Source organism: Fundulus heteroclitus, chromosome 7, assembly GCF_011125445.2.
Source record: "Fundulus heteroclitus isolate FHET01 chromosome 7, MU-UCD_Fhet_4.1, whole genome shotgun sequence".
NCBI lineage: Eukaryota > Metazoa > Chordata > Actinopteri > Cyprinodontiformes > Fundulidae > Fundulus > Fundulus heteroclitus.
Window position 1 is genome coordinate 33,386,246 of NC_046367.1, and position 20,311 is coordinate 33,406,556.

Below are 20,311 nucleotides of genomic sequence, written 5' to 3' on the forward strand. Positions count from 1 at the left end.
CATGCTGTGCGGAGGGGGGGGGGGGGGCTTACCTTCAGCGTTAGTGAGACGATGGATGGAACGACATCAAGTCTGTGGCGAGAGACGGAGGAAAACAAGGGTTCACAAGTTCAATCAGTCGAAGGTGCGAAGCTGGCAGAGACGTTCCTTAAAATCTCACGTAGGACAGTAAAGTGTGTGGTTGTCATGTGACGAAGTTCTCAGTTACTTCCTTTATTGTCCAGCCTGTTGTCCCGGACCGTCTGAGGCGCCGGCGGCGTAAACAACGCGTTGGTTTTTTTTTTTTTTTCCAGACTCTCACGTCCAGAGAAACGAACGTCTTGTGTTTGGTGGGAGTGAAAGAGGAGCGCTTGTTTGTGACAAAAGGCCAGGATGAATTATTCATCAATTGACATTTCTGGATTTTCGGTAGCTGGCTGTTTCTGCTGAGAAGAAGGAGGTGGAGTCCAATGGAGGACAATTGACTGAATAAATGAGGAAACGGCAAAGTTTTTAAGCCCCTAGTCTTGATGAATTTATCCGCTGTTTTTTTTTTTAAACAATACCAGCACGGGTGCTATGTTTTTCTACCGCATCATAGATTTGCCTTGTATTTGATCGGTTGTATGATCCGTCTTCATATGCAGCATTGTGGAAAAAACTACCCCTGATTCATTCAAAGGAACCCAGAAATACAAAGAACTGAGAGACGATCCGTTATACAACCAACGTCGGCCCAGTTTTGCTTTTGCTTTTATATGAGAACGATGCACCAGAGAGAGAAGTAGGAGGCGACAATCTCTTGCTCTGCGACGTCTTCCCTCCTCCTACCTGCTCCAGGTGGGGGAGGAGGAGCCAGGAGGAGCTGATAGGTGTTCACGCTGTGAGTCGACAGCTCAGTTTGTGTCATTCCTCCAAGGTGAGAGCCCTGGGGAGGGGGGTAATTTGGGTGGTGGGGAGCAGCACAGGACCTTACATTGGATCCAGCATTGGAGTCGCTTTGTTAGTGCCGGTGCGGACAGGGGGGGGGTTTCAGCTGAGGAAGGAAGGGAGGGAGAGGCCGGAGCGGCGACGGGGAGATGAAGTCTGTCCGGCTGAAAGAGTTGTCAAACTCAGACTTGTACCGGCGAAGGCAGGAGCGACCCGACAGCTATGGAGGTCTGGCGAGGGACAGCCTCAGGTGAGAAAAAGCTCTCATCTTCTGTCAGACCCAGACATGCTGCTCCACCCGTACCACGAAATTCATGTTTTTCTGCCTTTATGTTGGCTTTTCTGCTGTCAATGCTTTGCTTATGTTTCAGTGTGATTTTCAGTCAATGGGAATCTTTTTCAAGTCGCTACAACTTTTACAGAAAACTGTAAAAGTGCAGAAAGCCTGAGTTCCTTTAAATCGAGATTAAAGACACATTTGTTTGAAATCGCCTTTGAATGTTCCAGTTAAACTGTTTTACTGTTTTTAATGTTCTTTTTTTGTTTCTACATTCTATCCCTACTTGCTTTTATTCCTATATTTTAACCATGTAAAAGCACTTTGCATTGTCTCTGTACTGAATTGTGCTATATAAATAAATTTGCCTTGCCTTGCCTTGCCTTACAAGATGTAACCTGACGGAGGCAATCGGACATTTGATAATATAGTACAAAAAAAACAGCTTCTAATGGTATTCAGCCAGAAATTTCAAAACAGAAATTTCTGGCTTTATTATGTTATTATACTCACTTACATTATTTATGTAAGTGAGTAAACTTTATTTCACAGATAAAAATCACAAAGTGCTTTACAGAGCGTAATCAATACCAAACAGAAATATCACAAGAACAGCTTACAAGGATAACGTCAAAAATGGCTCCATTTAAGTTAACACTAAATAAAAGTGTCTTCAGCTTGGAAGGTCCCCTCGAGTTTTTGTGAAGCAAAAATAATGCCATTATTCTGATGTAACATTGATTTCTGCACTTATATTCATTTGTTTGTCTGAATCATTTTGGAACAAAGGATATTTTAGTCTGAACTGATTTGTAGATTTTTTTTTTTTTTTTTAAGAAAACCTTCTTGTGCCTTTGGTTGCCTTAAAGCCATATCTATGCGTGTAGATTGCCGGCTGTAGTTTTTAAAATAAGAGTACGACTGGAGATATTTGTTAATTTTTTGTTGCCAAGCTAAAAGTGTAGGAGCAACAGCAGCAGCAGCAGCAACAGGTGGGGCAGGGGCAGTTTGGCCGTATTTTCAGCTTCATACAGGAAACGTTGAGACCTGATGAACAATAAGGATGGAAAATGCATTTAGATATCGTTTTGTTGATCCATTGCAGGTTTATCCAGCTATCAAAGTTGTCTATTTTCATATTAAATCACTTTTGTAATGTTTTTATTGAAAAAAAACAACAACCAATGTGAGGGATGATTCTAATCTGGCAACATTTGAACCACAGCGGCTGCTGGATATCAGCTTGGCTGTCATTAGCTTGAGCTGATTCACTCCATCCTGCTACACAAATAAGTTTTTTTTTTGTTTTTTTTAATCACTGAATCACGTTTGAAGATCAGTCCTCACCTGTCTGCCGCATACTGACCAGAACAGATAAGGCGATGCCTGAAAGGAGTGTTTGATCAGCGAACTCTCCCGAGTCAGCAGACTTTAGCAACGTTTGTTTCACAATACGATAACATCAGCCTCTCACTGATGTTCTCTTCTCTGTGAACCCCCCCACCCCGCCTCATCTCTTTCAGCACACCTATCTACCCCCCTCTCCCTGTGTGTGTGTGTGTGTGAGGCAGCTCCTGAAGAGGGTGGAGGAATGTTGTAATGTCAGGAATGTGGACAGAGAGACGGAGCTCCTTCTCCAGAGGTGTCCCCGGTCAACCCCGCAAACGCTGCGTTTCTCGGCTTTCTGCCGCCCGTTTGACGTGCAGCGGAAAGCAAGGTTGTTGTTTTTTGCTAGGCGGCACATTGTGGCGTGCAAACAGAAACTAAATAAAAGTGAAATATTTGAAGAGGAGATCAAATCTGGGTGAAGCTGGAGAGAATACAGAACACAACTTTGAATTTAGTAACACAAATGCGCTTGTAAAGATGTCCGCTCAAGCAAATAGTGTGTGGTTCCTCTTTGTCCCTTAGTTAAATCTGCATCCCCGATGATGTGTTTGAAAACGGAGACGTTTGCAGATGGAGGACGAGGTCTTTTGGGAACCACCCTGTTAGTACTGCGGCACCCCTTCATGTCTGCCAGACTGTTGTCATTTATGCTATTTTTCTTAGATCCAACAAGGAATAGGCTGCTTACTGTTAGCAAGGCACACAGAGGTTTTGCAACGTTGTAAGGTTTCAAAATCCAATGAAGTTCATCGTCGCTCCATTCAAGTGACATAGCGATGCCCCTACCCCACCTGTTGCTGAACACCGATGATCAGCTGGTTAAATAAATAGTACTATTCTATTTTGTTATAAAAAGGAACTCATCTGTTTTAAATATGTACGATGCAAATAAAACAATGGTTTCTTTCATACCTTGAGACTGTCGTACATATATATATATATATATATATATATATATATATATTTATATATATATATATATATATATATATATATATATATATATATATATATATATATATATATATATATATATATATATATATAAAGCATTTGAAAAGTGGCATGAACTTGTATTCATCCCGGTGAGTCAAAGATCGACTCATTGGGGATGAACTCTGTTACAAGTCTTTCTTGGGTGTGTTTTTACCACCTTTGCACGTGTAGAAACATGTTTTTATTAGAATTTTTTTTTTTATGTTGGTCTTTTCAACATGGTTTGAGCGCTGCCAGATTAGATGGAGAGCATCTTTGATAATACATTTCCAAGTCTTGCCACAGGTTCTCGCTTATATTTAGACTTTGACTAGGCCACTTTTTACACATGGATATGCTTTGATCTAAAGTTTCTTTCCATTGTATCTCTGGCTGTATGTTTAGGGCTTTGAGCTCCATCCAGCTTCCCGTTAAATGAGAGAAAATAAATAGTTTCATAGTTTAATCTTTTTTCTAATTTAAATTAGCTAAATCTCTAAGTGAAAGTAAAGGTTAAAAAAAGTCCACAACAGGGGGTGAAAACAATGTGAAACGAGACATGTTGTTATCCTCCCATCCACATGTTTTTCCTCGCCTGGAAATGGAACGGAGCCGGACTGCTGATAGTGCGGGTCAAAACGTCCCTGGAGGCTAATTGTGCAGAACAAAAGAAACGTTAGTCATGTGTTCTGTTTGCCCAGTCACCGGCTCGGTTTGTGACTCACTCTTATATGGCTGTGCAGCCGTGTATCCGTGCGTTGGTGTGACTGCGCCTGATGCTCTGCCAAAGGAAGGAAAGTTTTTGCGCCAGCAGCTCTCATGTCTGCGTTGTCATGGCTGTTGTTGACTCTGTGAGGGCAGGTGTGTGACTTGTTTGATTTGTGTGCCTTCAGTGGAGGAGAGGCAGAGACGTGGCTCGGCTCTGCACACTTCAACCTGCTGCTGTGTGCACAAACTGATCCATTAGGTTGTGAGACAGGATTATAATTTTTTTTTATATCATTTTTGTCGACTCTGCTTGAAATCACAGCAAAATATATGAAGATTTGGGGTCAAATAAATTTTCTAAAGCTGAAAAAATGCTTCAGTTTAGTCTTGAATTTCAGATAAAGAGCTTTAAAATGCTTCAAACTGATTATTTCAAGCATTTTAAGCAAGCAAGTTATTATTTTCATGTCTTACCATCTGTTTTTCTGGTTTAATTTTTACATCACACATTTTGTCTTTTTGTTTTTTCATTAAAGTCAAGTCAAAGTTTCACTGATCATTTAAATGTGGCAGCAATTGTGTTTATATATTAATTTAAAAAGGCTCAGGGACCTGATACATTGCCATCCTGAGAGTAATGCCGCTGCATTGAACATTTTTAAACAAATGATAACTTAAAACTCATGTGGACTGAAGAAAAGAGCATTTCAAATTAGCGCACATGTAATGTATTCTTTAAGAAGTGACACCTTTTTGGACTTGGTTTTGTTTGCATTTTTCCCCATCCTACTCATAATACTTAAAAAAACCAAAAAGTTGTTTTTCATTATAGCATAATAATACCAGATTTGACACGAGAACTACATATGCACTGATTCAGATAGGTTCAGAGAGGTTCTGTACAGGTCTGACAATTTTTACCAATGATACATTAAAACTTTTTGAATTTAGTGCTTAAGAAAGTGCAATAGCACTGTTATTACACCGAGTTTCCATAGATAGAAATTTAATCAGGGTGCTACACAAGCCCTGCTTTGCAAGACTGCACACGTCATGATCTCTGCGGTTTGATATCGTTTGAAACTTCAGTTTTTAACAACCGCATGTCTAAGAATGTTTTTGCAGGGTAAAATTTGTCAAAACAGGAGTCTCCGTTGTAGTTTTTGTATCCTAAATCAAACGTCTGAAAAAGAAAGGGGCGGCATTCCAGAGTAGTAAAAGTTTTATCATCCCAACATTTTTTTAAGTAAAGTACAACAGGCCTGAACCTCAGAAATAAAGTTAACAAGACAAAACGTGAAATACCCCGCGGTCATACTTGCTTCAGTAGAATAAAAGCCGGTACACTCGTGAGACCAATGCTATTTTTTAGCTTTTATTTTACGTGAGTCTGTTGGGGTTGGATTGTGCACTGCAAAAAGAGAACTAAAAATAAGTAAAATTTTCTTGAAATGAATGTATTTACCCTTGATTTGAGCAGGTAAATAAGATTATTTGCCAATGGAATGGGTATTTTTACCCCTAAAATAAGATAATTAGATATACAGCACTTGAAATAAGATGATGGAGATGAAATCTTCCTATTTTAAGTGCTAAAATCTTATTCCATTGGCAAATAGTCTTATTTAGCTGCTCAAATCAAGGGTAAATACATTCATTTCAAGAAAATTTTACTTATTTTTAGTTCTATTTCTGCAGTGTGGGTCTAAAGATGCTTGTCACGGAGAAAGCCAATCCTCAGATTACGTGCTGGAACAGGATACGATATTCCCTACGTCATTTCCAAAATTGGGTTCGGATAACCTCACCTTTGACCTGCGCTGACTTTTAAGGATCGCTTGAAGAAGTCTGGAAAGCCAGTTTTGCAGAGGGAACGCACCCCAGAGATGTTTCTGACCGTTGCTGAGCTTTTTTTTTAAGCCACAGTTGACACACGTATCAACCACTGAGCTATATAATACACTGGAGTGCTGATTTTGCCGAAAAACTGAAGTCACTGGCCGCCATCTTGCTACTCCCTACTCTTACAGAATCCCATAGGATTTGGTTGCAACAACAAGCAGTTTTCTGACTGAGTGAAAACGTTTCACAGGTAATTCTACAGTCAGTGGATGTACTAACACTATCAACTACTAGGAAATTAGGTGCTAAAATATTTTACATGTTATTCATATGAAATATATATATATATGTATATATAAGTATGTGTATATGTATATATGTATATATATACACATATGTAAATATATGTTTTTGTACATTGTTATTTATATATTTATAAATGTTAAACATATATATTTAAATGAATAAAATGCAAAATATTTCAGCACATGACTTTCTCATTACTTGATAGTTTTAGTACATAACATAATAGTATATGGCATTTGACATTTTAAAAGTCTTAAGCCCCCCCTGAACATGAGAGAATCCTCATTATTCGATGCTGTAGCACACATATTCCCTAGTTACTGGGGGGAAAATAGGGAGTACCAATATGGCGGCTGGTGGCTTCAAAGCGACTCGTTCAAATAGACGGTGATTAGCACTCCAGTGAATTATATAGCTCAGTGGTATCAACACATGTTCTCCCCACGTCTCCCATCTCACTCACACGCAGAGAACATTTCAGAGTTCCCATCTGGCTGTACGGAGTGTTTATTAAATATCCAAGAAACAAAAAAGCGTTACAAGCTACCCACAAAGTAGGGAAACAAAATGACAATGTGGGATGTCACAACAGTGTGCAATCCACTTGGTGGCTTGCATGCCTCAGAACCCCCAGACCCAAAGACTAATACAGATTTCATTAGTTCAGCTCCTCTTCTGGCGGCGTGGACGACCTTCAGAGTAAAGATGGAAACACATCAAATGCCCCGTGTTAATAGCTGCATTCTCGGTGTGCTCTGATCCCTTTCATTTGGCTAAACAGTCATTTGAGTAATAACCGAGTCTGCATGGGGAATACCTCCCAACTACAGCATCTGGTTTTAGGAAAACGCCGATTCAGCGTCTTTAAATGGTCCTACTGAAAGACGTTTTTCACCCTCTCGTGAACGGGACTTGCGCTGACGTGAGAAAATCCACATGAACAATACGGTTTGTCGCGTCTGGGTGGACACCGGAGAACCGACGGTGCTGTAGGGTGGAGTGCTGTGCCGTCACTCTGCAGCAATCAGGAGCAGAGCTTCCTGTTGAGTACCCGCCCTCTGCCCATTGTACGCCAGTCACTCAGCGCCGGTTCCCGGTCGCAAAGCGTCTAGTTTTTGGTGCTGTTCTGGAACGGCTCAACAGAATTTAAATTTTAGGATGTTTGCATCCTAAAGGTCGGATGTTGGAAACTCAGTCTCCCACTCTGGGTCCCTGAGAAAGACCCTTGATCACAGAGACAAATTTCCCAACTGTGGGACTTTAAAAGAACACATTTTAGATTGAAATATTGTGACTTTTTTCCCCTTATTCACTCAGCATCAAAATGATACTCTTAGGCTTAAATGCATGCATACACCCCCTCCACATAATGTTGGGATAAATGACCTTTTGCTGGTTGCAAGGACACGTTTCCTTGGCAGCAGCAAACGTCTAGCATGCTTCTGACCAAATATTTGACAACTCTTCCTCTTGGAAAAAGTGGAGTTCATTTAGATCAGGGGTGTTAAACTAATTTCTATATGGGGCCACTTTGGCGTCATGAAGTCATTAAAAGGGCCGGTTGCACGTGCGTAGACGATACTTTTCAGAATTTCATTCCAGTTCACATAGAAGTATAAAAATGCACACTAACATAAAAGTAGCACCCTTAGGCCCAGTTTATACAGTTTATCTGCAAAAAAAAAATTACATTAGGGTGAGTTACACTTTAAATTCATCATTCTGCATCACTTTTTCTCCTTTAGGATAATTCTGGGTTGTTTTAATGTGTTGTAGGGGAAACTGACATCTAGTGGCAGGATGCTGTTACTACACAGTAAAGAAATCAACATTCGCTACAGGAGGCTCAGTTTAAGCCACTTTATACACTTTAAAAGTATATAAGCCTCTACTTTATGACATGATATGCATTTTTTTTGGCTCTTAAGGGCCGGATAATTTACCTCAACGGGCCAGATTTGGGCCGCGGGCCTTGAGTTTTACACCTGTGATTTAGATAGTTTGGTGTCTGGGCACAGGCTCAGCTTTTCAGTAAAGTCCATTCATAATTGAACTTGGGGGAGGGGGGGGGGGCATTACAGAAGCTTAAAACGATCTATCTTTATCCAAATTAGATGGGTGCTTGAGCTCATTGTTCTGTTGAAACACCCAGGTGTGTTTCAGTTTCAGGCTGTTGATTCGAGGCGACTGAGGGGATGAATTTAGAGAAAGCTGAAAGAAAGATCCCATCAAAACTGGTTGCAAGAATCTTGTTGGTGGCTACAAAAGCCTGGTGGATTCTCTGCAATGTGCTCTGGGTAATTTACCCAAGCGTTAGTGGGGTCTGTGTACATATTTGAGCATTTGAACTGTTCTTTACTTTTGCCGTTGGAATAATAATGCAAAAAAACAATCATGATGATTTTCAAAAACTGACCCACACAGTCCCAAAACATATATCTAGGCTCGCATTTATACACAGACCCCACTAAAGCTTAGGTAAATCACACAGAACATGTTGCAGAGAAACTACTTTGGTCAAATGAAGAATCAAAGCGACGATAAGTATTATGCAAGTTTTGGACCGGCGCTGTTTTTAACTAACCTGACTCTAGCCAGATTGATATCGCTTGGCCTAGCTTCACTCACATACATCTGGGACATCTCCCATAGAAAGTGATTTCTCCAACCAATTTTATTGTCTAGCCAATCAGGACGCAGGGCTGGAGTTTCATAGATGTGACGTAGTGGAGAAGCGACCGTGACGTGAGACTGTTTTGATTCAGACATCAATGGCGGCTCGCATCGAGGAAGCAAGCGTTAGCATTGATGCTGCTATTTCTTCCGTGTTGTCCAACCTACCTTATATTGTTTCATTAAAAGAACATCAGAGAACGGCTCTGAAGGCTTTTGTTGGTGGAAACCATGTTTTCGCCCTTCTCCCGACCGGATTTGGCAAGTTTTGTTTTCTGGGGCGCGCTCAAGGCGGAGCGGTTAGCGGTTAGCGCGAACCATATTAGGAGGCCTTTAGTCCTCGATGCGGTCGGCCCGGGATTGACTCCGACACGCGGCGCTTTGCCGCCTGTCTTCCCCCCTCTTTCTGTCAGCTCACTGTCAATAAAACGCGTGCCACTAGAGCCGCAAAAACATTAAAAAAAAAGAAAAAAAGTTTAGTTTTTTCCTGCGTCGCTCTCACAGCGTCACGGGTTAGCTTCGGTGTGAGTGCTTGAAATAGCACGTTGATAAAGATGACAGACAAGTGTTTTTATCCAATCATATGCAAGGATTTTTGATAAGGCCCAGCCTTCAATAAAGGCAATTCCTATGGAGAGGTCCCAGATGGATGTGAGTGGAGCTAGGAGGAGCGAAATACATCTGGCTAGGGTCAGGTTAGTTTTTAACATCTCTTCTCTGAACAGAGACCAGTATCAAGTGTCATTACGTGCAAGAAAAAAAAAATCCTCTCAAACTGTAAATATTTGACAGTCAAACATTTTTTATTTGAAAAAGTAAAACAACTAACAAGTAGATCTTTGGGTGCAATTTGGAGGCCCCGCAGATTTGGCCCTCCCTTTGTATACAAACTGTCTCACACACACACACACACACACACACACACACACACACACACACACACACATACATACATATATACACAAAGCAGCAGCTGCCATCACCTAGTTTGGAGTTGAGGCTCCCATGAACATCTATTTGTAGAATGGAGTCATAAAGACTGCACAGACACACACAGGGCCTGGGCGCCATGACGTAGACCCCAGCAACTATTGATAAATCCCTCGTTCTGCTGTGATAACCCAGCCGCCGCTTCTCTGTTTGAGTGTCAAACTTGTTTGTCTCACAGGAGAGTATTTCCGGATCTGGCTCGCCGTTGTTTTGATGCCTTTCAAAGTGGTCGTTAATTTGCAAAGCCAGTTGAGCGCAAACCACATAAAGAGCTATCCGTGCACCCAGAGACGAAGTAGAATAAGGGTTTTATAAGGAACGCCGTCGCTTAGGCCATTCTGGGATCGTGAAGGATTAGAATATTTTATAAGCGATCCAAATAGTTTCACCGTTGGGCTTTAAACATGTTTTCAGGTTGAACTTATGTTCAAGGGTCTGATTCCGGCAGCGCTCTGGAAATAAACGGCTCATAACTAAGCACATTAAGTTATTTGCCAGCACGGGGTTAAGTTGTGATTAGAAAAGGCGAACTTGTAGTTCAATTTTGAGATTATAACTGAGCTAATCAGTCAAGCACTGTGAGGGTATTGTAGTCCAACAGGCCACTTGTCACACGTTGAGCTCTGCTTTGAATATTCTGGTATATAGGTAAATGACGAGCAAACAATGGCGTCTGCTTGGCTACAGTGGTGCCTTAAATATAATTTAATGCTTTTTCTCTCTGCATCACTGGAAATCTGCTAGGACAGTAAAATCCCTTAGGTTGCTAGGAGAGATTTTAGCTACAATATTTGTTTTTTGCACATTCTGCACTTCATCAAAATATGTTATATTATTTTTCTGCAATATCTACTTAAAGACGTAACTCCGAATTTAATGTTAGTGAGGAAAAATCCCTGGTTTACTATTAGATGTGTTTCGGTATGGGCTAACTACAGGTATCAGAGCACATGAAGGTATTAAAAAGCTTCCTAATTTAAAGCAATAAAACGTTTCCTATGGCTTTAAGTGCTTTTAATGAAAGTGTCAGAGTGACTAGAGTTTCCTTCGACTAATAGCAACCTAAAGTAACACTGCGTTAGCCCCCCCCCCACGAGGTGTTGCTACGCAAGACAGAAGATTACAACCTATTTCTCTCGCTTACAATACAGACTAATTTAGCTGTTTTGAAACACTTCTAGTTGCAAAACAACATGGGGAGTAATGACCTGAACTGCACAATATATTGCAAATATATTGTTATCGCAGTATTATGGATCACAATATGCGTATCGCAAAGAACGTGTTAGCTTCTCATTAAAGCACCCTGCATTCAGGATCTAAGTGCCCGTAATTTGTTTGGTGACATTCGTTGCATTTTTAAGTTGTTTCATTGCTGAAACTTCACAAGTCGGACAGAGGCGACTTTTTCATTAAAACCTTATGCTTGGGATCCAAATGACACATTTTTTTTGTTTTTTATTAGCTGTATAGACTACTGATTATTTGGGGTCTATGTTTGCTATGACCCAAAAAAAGAACGACATTAACACTTAAATGTTTTTTTGTATCGCAACTTATATCGATAGCGCAACATTGACTAATATTATTGAATATCGCAATTTTTCCTAATATCGTCCAGCCCTAACCTGAGCACCGACCGAGAGCCATACATAGCACTTAATAATGTGATGGTGATTTAAAACTGCTGTAGGCAAGCTACGAGCTAACTGAGCCGATAGTCTGACTAATTAACCAGCTAATATGAGCTTGCTGTACTCTGTTATTGCATAAGGAGCAGAATGAAAAAAGGAGTAATATTTAGTGCTTCAAGCAGAAATAAAACTCTGATTTAGCTGCTGTTTATTATTAATGGAGATGCACTGATCCGATATGGGATATCGGCTCTGTTATTGACTGATTAACTGGTATTGGCTGAATGGCGCCGATGCAGCATTCCGATACAGTAATTAATTTTTTTTATCAATATAATACACATCAATACAGTTACAAGTCTGCTATTTGCAAACATTTCAAGCTTGATACGCCAACAAGTCTGGCTGCAACATGCAATAGAAGGTGCCAGTGGTGGTAATAAAGGTAGTAAATTCAAAAGCCTGATGCCTTGACTCACATGTCAAGCTATACAGTTCATTAAAAATTAAAATTTTATTGAATTTAATTTAATTAATTCAGAAGTAGTATCAGATCGTATCGGGTATCAGCCGATACGATCAGCCATGGAATTGGATCGGACAAAACTGGAACGGTGTATCTATAATTAGTAATAATAATTATTCTCTATTATGCTTAAGTCTGTGTATTGAAAATAAATGTATTATAGTATTAGTTTGGCATCAGTAGGAATAATTGTCTTTTCTGTTTTTAATAAAAAGAGTTACATTTTGTCATACAGTTTTGTTTGAATTGGATGTGCTCATAGGGCAAAACCATTATATATATTTTTTCCCAGGCTATCATTATGAGATAATGTTATCTAGATCAATGAAACAGTCATTAATTTATTGCAACTATACAGGAGCTTTAAGTATTACTGAGCTGACATGGCAAATTGATGTGGCAAACTGATGTGGCAGCCTGAATGACTTGCAGACATGCCTCTCTAGAAAACAAAATTACCTTTTTTAGGAGCTTCTTACACCTCTCTGTGCGTCTTATGACTTTATTGTAGCTAGCTTAGAGTCTTCCTCCCTTAATACCAACTTCCACTCTGAAGAGTGTTGCTACCTAGACCTGTCTGCACTCTGGTACGGAGCGTTTAGAATCGATTTTTGAGTTTAAGATCCTCATCAATGGCTCTAGTCATTCTGCTCAAGCTGAAAGTCTACCACATTTGGTCACTCGCTGATTTCTGATTGAAACATTTATAGTTTTTAAAATTGTTGATTGAGGTCATCCGGCTTGCATCCCCAAAACACTTTATCCAGTTTAGTTTTTATCAGCGATGTTGAACAGATGACGAAACAATGGCAGAGATCCGTTTGCTGTGTTTCTCTGTTTCTGTCAGCATCTGACTTGTTTACCCTCCGCCCGATTGCTCTGCGTTGCTTCTTCAAGAGAGAGCTCCAGCTGCTAAACACCAAAAAACGAGAGTTCACAAAAGCAGGAGCCTGGCGCCGTGTGGACCAGTGGGAGAAATGGTGGAAAACTGAAACGTGGACATGTGTTTGTGTACATCATCGTGACACAGCGACCTCTGACTCCACAGGCGTCAGGGTGGGCTCTTTATTTCGGTATCCTGGCCATGAATAGACAGCGAGTGTGGCAGGAGGGGAGGCTGAGAGAGAGAGAGAGAGAGAGAGAGAGAGAGAGAGTGTGTGAATGAGAGAGCAATAAGGGGAATGAGAGAGCGAGGGAGTGTTGAGTCCATCAGTGACGGAGTCTCTGTGTTTGAAAGAAAGGGAGAGGGAGGGAGAGATTTCCCAGCACAGTTTGACCGCCGTCTCGTCGTCCCTCCTGCTATACGAGAGTTACAGCTCCGACACTTCCAGCGTTCACAGAGGATTTTTTAACCCGGGCACGAGGGGGATCTGACGGCCGGACTCCTCGCGGTCGACTCGGTCTGCTGGAGATGAGCGTGGAAATGAACGGCCGCGCCCTGCCGCCCGTGATACCTGAGGATGGCGAAGCCCCGGACCACGTCCTTCACAGAGAGATGAACGGCTACCACCAGAGGCTTCAGGCCGCGGACGGGGGAGAGGCTGAGGTCCCGGTGTCCAAGTCCCAGAGGCGGAAGAGTGACGTCAAAGTCTATAAAGAGTTTTGTGACTTTTACGCTCGCTTGTAAGTAGCGGCAGATAAAAGAACAAGTTTATTTTGTGTTGAAGCTCAGCAAATCTGGTGGTGAAAGGTGCTTTTTAAACCACATATGTGGATTAATATTAGACTGAGCAAGTAAAGGGCACACCTTTTAAACTTTCTTGATTGATTGCTTCTGATATAATTTCCTGCCTTTAGTGTGCAACGATTGCTGCTTAAGAAGAAGTCCGAAGGCATGACATTAAATGCATCATTTTCATACATCTGCTAGGTAACGGCATGCTGGAAAAAGCATCTTACAGTTGGGGGGGTAGGTGTCAGGGAATTTGGCCCTATTTGCTTGAAATGTTCTAAGTGCGTTCGCTCCGAGGTGACTCCAGCGTTACAGAATGTGAGGAATTCTGCCGTGCTTGAAGCCGGGCTTAACTGGACTGTTTGATTAGCTCAAGCTGCTTTTTCCTGCAGGGATATCTGTGAACGCTGCAGCAGGGAACTCACAGGGAGGGCTATTTATGTGCCGCGGAGCGGGTGGGCGGGGGGGTGTTGTTACGCAAAATGGAATATGCCAGCTGGCATTCAAAATATGAGACAAGAGGGCTAAATATACGTACTGGTCTGAGGTGATCATCTGCTGGAGGACGGCGTGGACATTAGGTCACCTGCAGGTTTTGGATTGAACTGAACCTTTTTTGAGGAGAAAATAAAGAAAATATAAAAAACTGGATGAGGTGATTTGACTTCAGGTGAACTGATGAAGACTCTATGACGGCGTAGTAACATTTTGCCCAGCTGCCATTCATCTACCATGTTACTGATCATAAAGTAGAAAGGAGTTGTTTAAGTCTGGCTACTTGTCAGTACTGTCTCCATCGCTTACCCACATTTTAACACCACAGACTAGTAGCAATACCGAAGTTCAAAGCACTTAAGACTTTAGAGATGTTGCTTCAATACTCCAGCAAAACAGTCTTTCCTCATTATGTCATCTATTTTGTGAAGTGCATCACTCCCTCTTGCAGCAAAAGCACCCCCCACCACATGATTTTCCCAGTCAGGAAGCTGTGCTGAAGCTCGCGTGCCTCCCACTTTGTTGTCCCAAATGAACCGATGGTCATCATTAGCAAACACTTGAATTTTCTGTTTCAAACAAGCTGTATCCTTTCTTTTTCTTTTGGAGTAAAAGTTTCTTCCCTTTTTGAAGGCCCTCTTAACCCATATTGGTAATAAACTCGACACCAGCTTCAGATCGTCACGAGCTCGTTTGTTTTTGTTCTAGGGTTCATGTGCACTCATGCTGCTGAGCTCGGAGCGGAAGATACGTTGGCTTTGATTGCTGGCTCATATGCTGTACAGATTGAAATCTATGAAAATGCCGGACACATTTTTGATAAAAAAAAAAAAAAAAAAAAAAGGAATCTATCCAGCGTGGTTTGTGGCTAAGCGGCGAGATCAAACAAAAAAACAACGAACTTCAAAGGTCTTAAGTAAAGCCAGTTGCAGTCACATCAGATAAAAACCCAAACTCTGATATGATGGAAAGCTTTTCTGTTTTACTCGGGCAGCTCTGTGCCGGCTGTTTCTAGAGAGGTAAACATCCTGTGGCTCCGGACGCTCGAAAGGGAAAAGAAAACCTATAATATCGCCGCAACTTTGATGGGAATTCCTTCACCTGTCCTTTAAGCCTTATTATTATTATTATTACCTGGAAAGTTATCTCCTTACCCGAAAGAGCTCTCTGAAGTGTGTTGCTCCACCATACACACTTTCTGAGTCAAGACTTTAAATCCGTAAATAAACGTAGCTCTTTCACCACCGCTTCCAGAAGTATTTACAGGTGGCGACCTGAACTACTTTCATTTTTTTGTTTTGTTTTAGAAAATTTCCCAACTTCACCATCATTAACAACACTAGTTGGTGTTTTGTGGCAACTAAAAACGCCGACGGTTTCTCTCTTATAGTGCAGCTGACGTAAAACCAAGAGAGGTCAGCTACAGTTGTCAAGACTTGCCAAATTCCTTGATTGGGCTCCCAACTACGGCTGGGCGATATGGCTTAAAAATAAAATGATACCAAATCCGATTAATCGATTCCCTCCCCCCTCCTTTTCATTTTACAAAAAGAAATTAAAGAGCTTATTTTAAAAACTTGCTTTTATGTCAAGCATTTCATCTGTGAGTTGACCTGAATTCGAAGCGCAACTAAATCCAAGCTGTGAAGCATGCTGGTAAAACAAGATGGCGGGTCCTGCCGTTGTAAACGATGCAAATATTATTACATGGTGAGCTAAGAACAGATTTCACTTCACTTGTGTAACTTTAAACTAACTTAAATAAGTAAACAAGTAGAATAAAGTAAACCTTTAAAATTTGGGAATTCGAATTAATTGATGAAAGCGATTTATCGCCCAGCCCTACTCCCAACCTATTACTCGGTATCAGCTCCAGACCCTCCACTTTCTACACATCTTGGTTGGTTGTGTCGATAAACGCACCACCAACCTGTCTTTTTGGGTTTTCATCATATATTCTGCTGAATGGTTAAAATGGGTTTATTGTCTATATTTGAATTTTCCTATACAGTGAAAAGTTGTTGTTTGGTTTCTGCCTTATTTAGCATGGTGCCATCAGTAGATTTGCATCAAAGCAATTAATAATTTAGTCATTGTTTTTTTTCTATGACCGCTGGAAATGCATTTCAGCAGATGTACGACTCTGGGGTGGTGTGTGTTCCCCTAACTGCACACAGCAGAAACTCTATGTGTAAGCAGAGTTGTCTCAATGATCAGAATTGGATAATGTGCTGACTTTCCTGCTAATTGAAAGTTCGAAGCAGTAAAGAATACCATACTGTTGCCAGATGAGACCTCCAGCTGAACAAGTGTGCGCATCAAGAAGATGCTTCTCTCGTACTTTTTTTTTGCTGACTTCATCTTTTTTTCTCCGCTGTTGGTACAGATTATATCTATATACAGTACAGTACATGAACCAAAACAAAAAGCATATGGTTATGTTGAAAAGATGTTGTGAGCTAAACTCTAAGCAGACATTTTACTTCCTTTTACCAGTGTTGGCTGCTGATAAAAAGGTTTGTGGTGGGGGTGGACTAGAGGTCGGGGATGACAAACACAATAATAAACTACTTTAGCATAAAGTCACTGGCCTGCAGCTGGATTTTTTTGGTCTGGTTGGTTTTTGTCCTCCAGCAAAAGCCTTGTTAAATTATAATTTCCTAAATAAATGACCAAATTTTCTTTCTCTGTCACCATTCTCCCCCATCTTGTCATTGTTGCTGTTGTTTACATTCGTTTATCTGAGTGACATTCGTGGCCGCGCCTCGTAGGTGACTTTGATTTACAGGTATTATGAATTCATCTGATTGGATGAAGAGTGGCACAAAAAAACGCTGATTGGCTGCAGGTGCTGAGATCTGCTCCCTGAGCACAATTAAGTATCCAATTTGAGACGAGCATGAAGTCACATGGAAGCCAAAAGTGTTAGGGTGTACACACACACTCATCTGTCTGGCACTCCTTGCCATTTAAATGCATAGTTTAGACTCACACACACATAAAACTAACCCCAAATAAAGCTAAAATGGAGTGGGAAAGCTGAAAAAGATGTTTTTCTTAATTTTTTTTTTTACCCCTAATATATATTTTGCCATGCCCTAACATCCCCTATTGCCAAGCCACCCCTGCCTTTTACCTTTTAAACTCTTCCAAGGTGCTAGACTTCCATATTTTGAGTTGTGAGAACTTAGCTCACATGTACAGGCTCCATTTTTGTTTCCCTATCTCATCTGTGATCTTAATTCAGATGTATGAAAGCAGCGTTAGAGCAGATCCCAACAAAAAAACAAAACAAAGCCAAGTGTTAGATTTAATAAGAAAGGGCATTTTTTTGTTTTCAAGCAATATAAATGTGTTCGCTTTGGCTGTGGGTGCTAAAGGCAGATAGGAGGGTGGAAATGCCTGAGGGATGCATCACTTCCTCACACAAATCCACTGGACAGGGCAGGGCTGTCAGAGTGTTTGATATCAGTCCAGACAGGGGAGAGAAAAAAAAGAATGTGTATTTCATACTCCTGCTGCAGAGTGGACACATCTTGCCTCAATGTGGTATTTTTACAGCTCATGCCAGCTAAACATGCTTTTTTTTACAAGGTGCATATTCCAATAAATACTTAATAAAGCTGCCATAGTTCCCATGATAATATGTTTAGAGTAAAACCCAAAAAAATGTGTTTCTGACTGTTTTATGAGTGCTTTGAGGTAAAATTGGCATAGCTAAGTTAGACGTAACAGGTGCTTCTACTTAATAAACCTCCATGGTCTCGTGGGTTTACTGTATGTGTGTTGCCTTCACACAGGATGGTATTCTGACCTTTCACAAAGCAGGAAAGCCCGGACTGTTCCTTCATTCCACCTTTCTTTGTGTTTTTCATGTCAACATACACTGCAAAAATGGATCTAAAAATAAGTAAAATGTTCTTAAAGTTAGTGTATTTATCCTTGATTTGAGCAGGTAAAACGGATTATCTGCCAATGGAATGAGTATTTTGACCCCTAAAATAAGATAATTAGACATCCTGCACTTGAAATAAGATGATGGAGATGAATTGTTCCTATTTTAAGTGCAAAAATCTTATTCTATTGGCAAATAGTCTTATTTACCTGCTCAAATCAAGGACAAATACACTAATTTTAAGAACATTTTACTTATTTTGAGTTCTGTTTTTGCAGTGTAACGCCCTGTTTCACATTTCCACTTATCTCCAGCTCTTCATGTATTAAGATGCAGGGCAGGGACCTTATCTCAGGATTGTGTATTCTTAGTTCAAGTCTTCAAATATTTATATTTGATATCAGCATTTCATTAGGTCCTCGTGGGAAACAAGGTTTCATATCCCTTAATGCCCATTATTGATTTTGTAATTGCATATTTTCTGAATATCAGCCAGCTTTTGTCAAAATAAAATCTTGAGGCAACTATAGGGGCCACCATTTCAAGCTCTGTTTAAAGGCATGTATGCAGTATGGATAAATAATGTGAACCAGGCTTAAGTTAGTCTTTTTCAACAACATTCAAATGAAACACTGGAACCCCTCTTATATTAGATCGGTGGTCATTGGTGATAAGTTCATCATGAACTGCTTTACAATGCAAAAGAAGAAGAGGAGAGTGGCTAAAGCAGTTCTAGGCTAAAGTTTTTTTTTCTAAAACAGTTTTTTTTTCTTGGAACCTTTGTTATTTCATTCATTAGCTCAGCACACATTTTATATGGAAACTCAAGCCGGGACAATGAGAGGTGGAGGTGTAGACATCCAATCACAGACCTCCTCAATATAAGCTTAGAAAGAGTATTCCTTTACATTTATGTACCGTATTTTTCGTAATATAAGTCTCTCCGGAATATAAGTCGCATCAGTCAAAAAAATGTGTCATAAAGAGGAAAAACACATGTATTAACACACATTCCAAGACAAAAAACGTACATTTAATCTGGTAAGGCAATTTATTCAATTACACAGCTGTATTCACAATTGGCTCAATAATATGAAACATATCTGGGAGGCTGAATGCGGTAAATTAGCAAAACAAGCCATCAACCCGAAAAGTTTTCGTCAGCACATTTTAGCGTAACGGGCCGTTATGCTGAAAATCGAAGACCTTAAGCGTAACGGGGCTACGTGCTAAGCTAACAATACAACACGGATGTTTCAGAGCAACATAAAGACCCAATCTGTATAATATGATTGAATTTGACTTTGGAAAGTGCCTTGAGATGACATGTTTCATGAATTGGTGCTATATAAATAAAATTTAATTTAATTGAATTAAAGCTCACGTGCTGTTAGCTAGCGCTAGCTGGTATTAGCTTCACAGACAACCCAATAACAGGGTTTTGTCTCGGTCTGGTCTCTCCTTTCAAGCTGCACCACGCAACGCTCTGCTGCATGAATTCAGACTGAAACAGTAGAACATATTAATGTGTTCAGTCTTTGTTCTCTATAAGTTAATGTTTCATTTAATTTTTAAGTGGTACAGGAGCAGCTTATAGTTTTCACAAGCCTAGCTCGCCCTCTTGCGGCTATGGACGTAATGTTTACTGCTTGGTTCATGTTGGTCAGCATTATTTACCATTTAAAATTGATATAAAAGTCACACCTGATTATAAGTCGCAGGATCAGACAAACTATAAAAAAAAAGGGTGACTTATTGTCCAAAAAATACGGTAATCAGAGAATCCACTTCAGATTTTTGGGGGTTCACCAAGAGTTTAAACTCGTGAATCCTTGATTTGTGATGTAGAGATTCAGTGTAATTACAGGATTCAGTAGTTGGAATTTTTGTGTTTTTAGCAGCTGTACTTTGAAGAGTTACAGCCACATTAATTACTACTTCAACTGTGTAATTAGTGTGCATGGCTTAAAACGGCTGCATGATATTAGGGAAACATGTTTGATGCAATTATATTAGGGTG

The 20,311-nt window shown here is 40.4% G+C and overlaps 1 protein-coding gene across 6 annotated transcripts in view; it reads left to right on the top strand.

Annotated features, from left to right (window-relative positions):
- LOC105936153 (LIM and senescent cell antigen-like-containing domain protein 1) overlaps window positions 1-20,311 on the top strand; it is a 47,283-nt gene that overhangs the window by 10,582 nt on the left and 16,390 nt on the right. For 4 of the 6 annotated variants that reach the window (XM_036139524.1, XM_012876827.3, XM_036139523.1 and 1 more), the window contains exon 1: window positions 13,405-13,852. The exons of 1 other annotated variant lie outside the window; for it this stretch is intronic. In XM_036139524.1, the coding sequence (XP_035995417.1) occupies window positions 13,641-13,852 (212 nt within the window). In that variant the 5' untranslated portion in view covers window positions 13,405-13,640. Of the gene's footprint in view, window positions 1-1,008; window positions 1,160-13,404; window positions 13,853-20,311 lie in introns of those variants that run through there. One more of the 6 variants, XM_036139525.1, reaches the window with a different exon arrangement.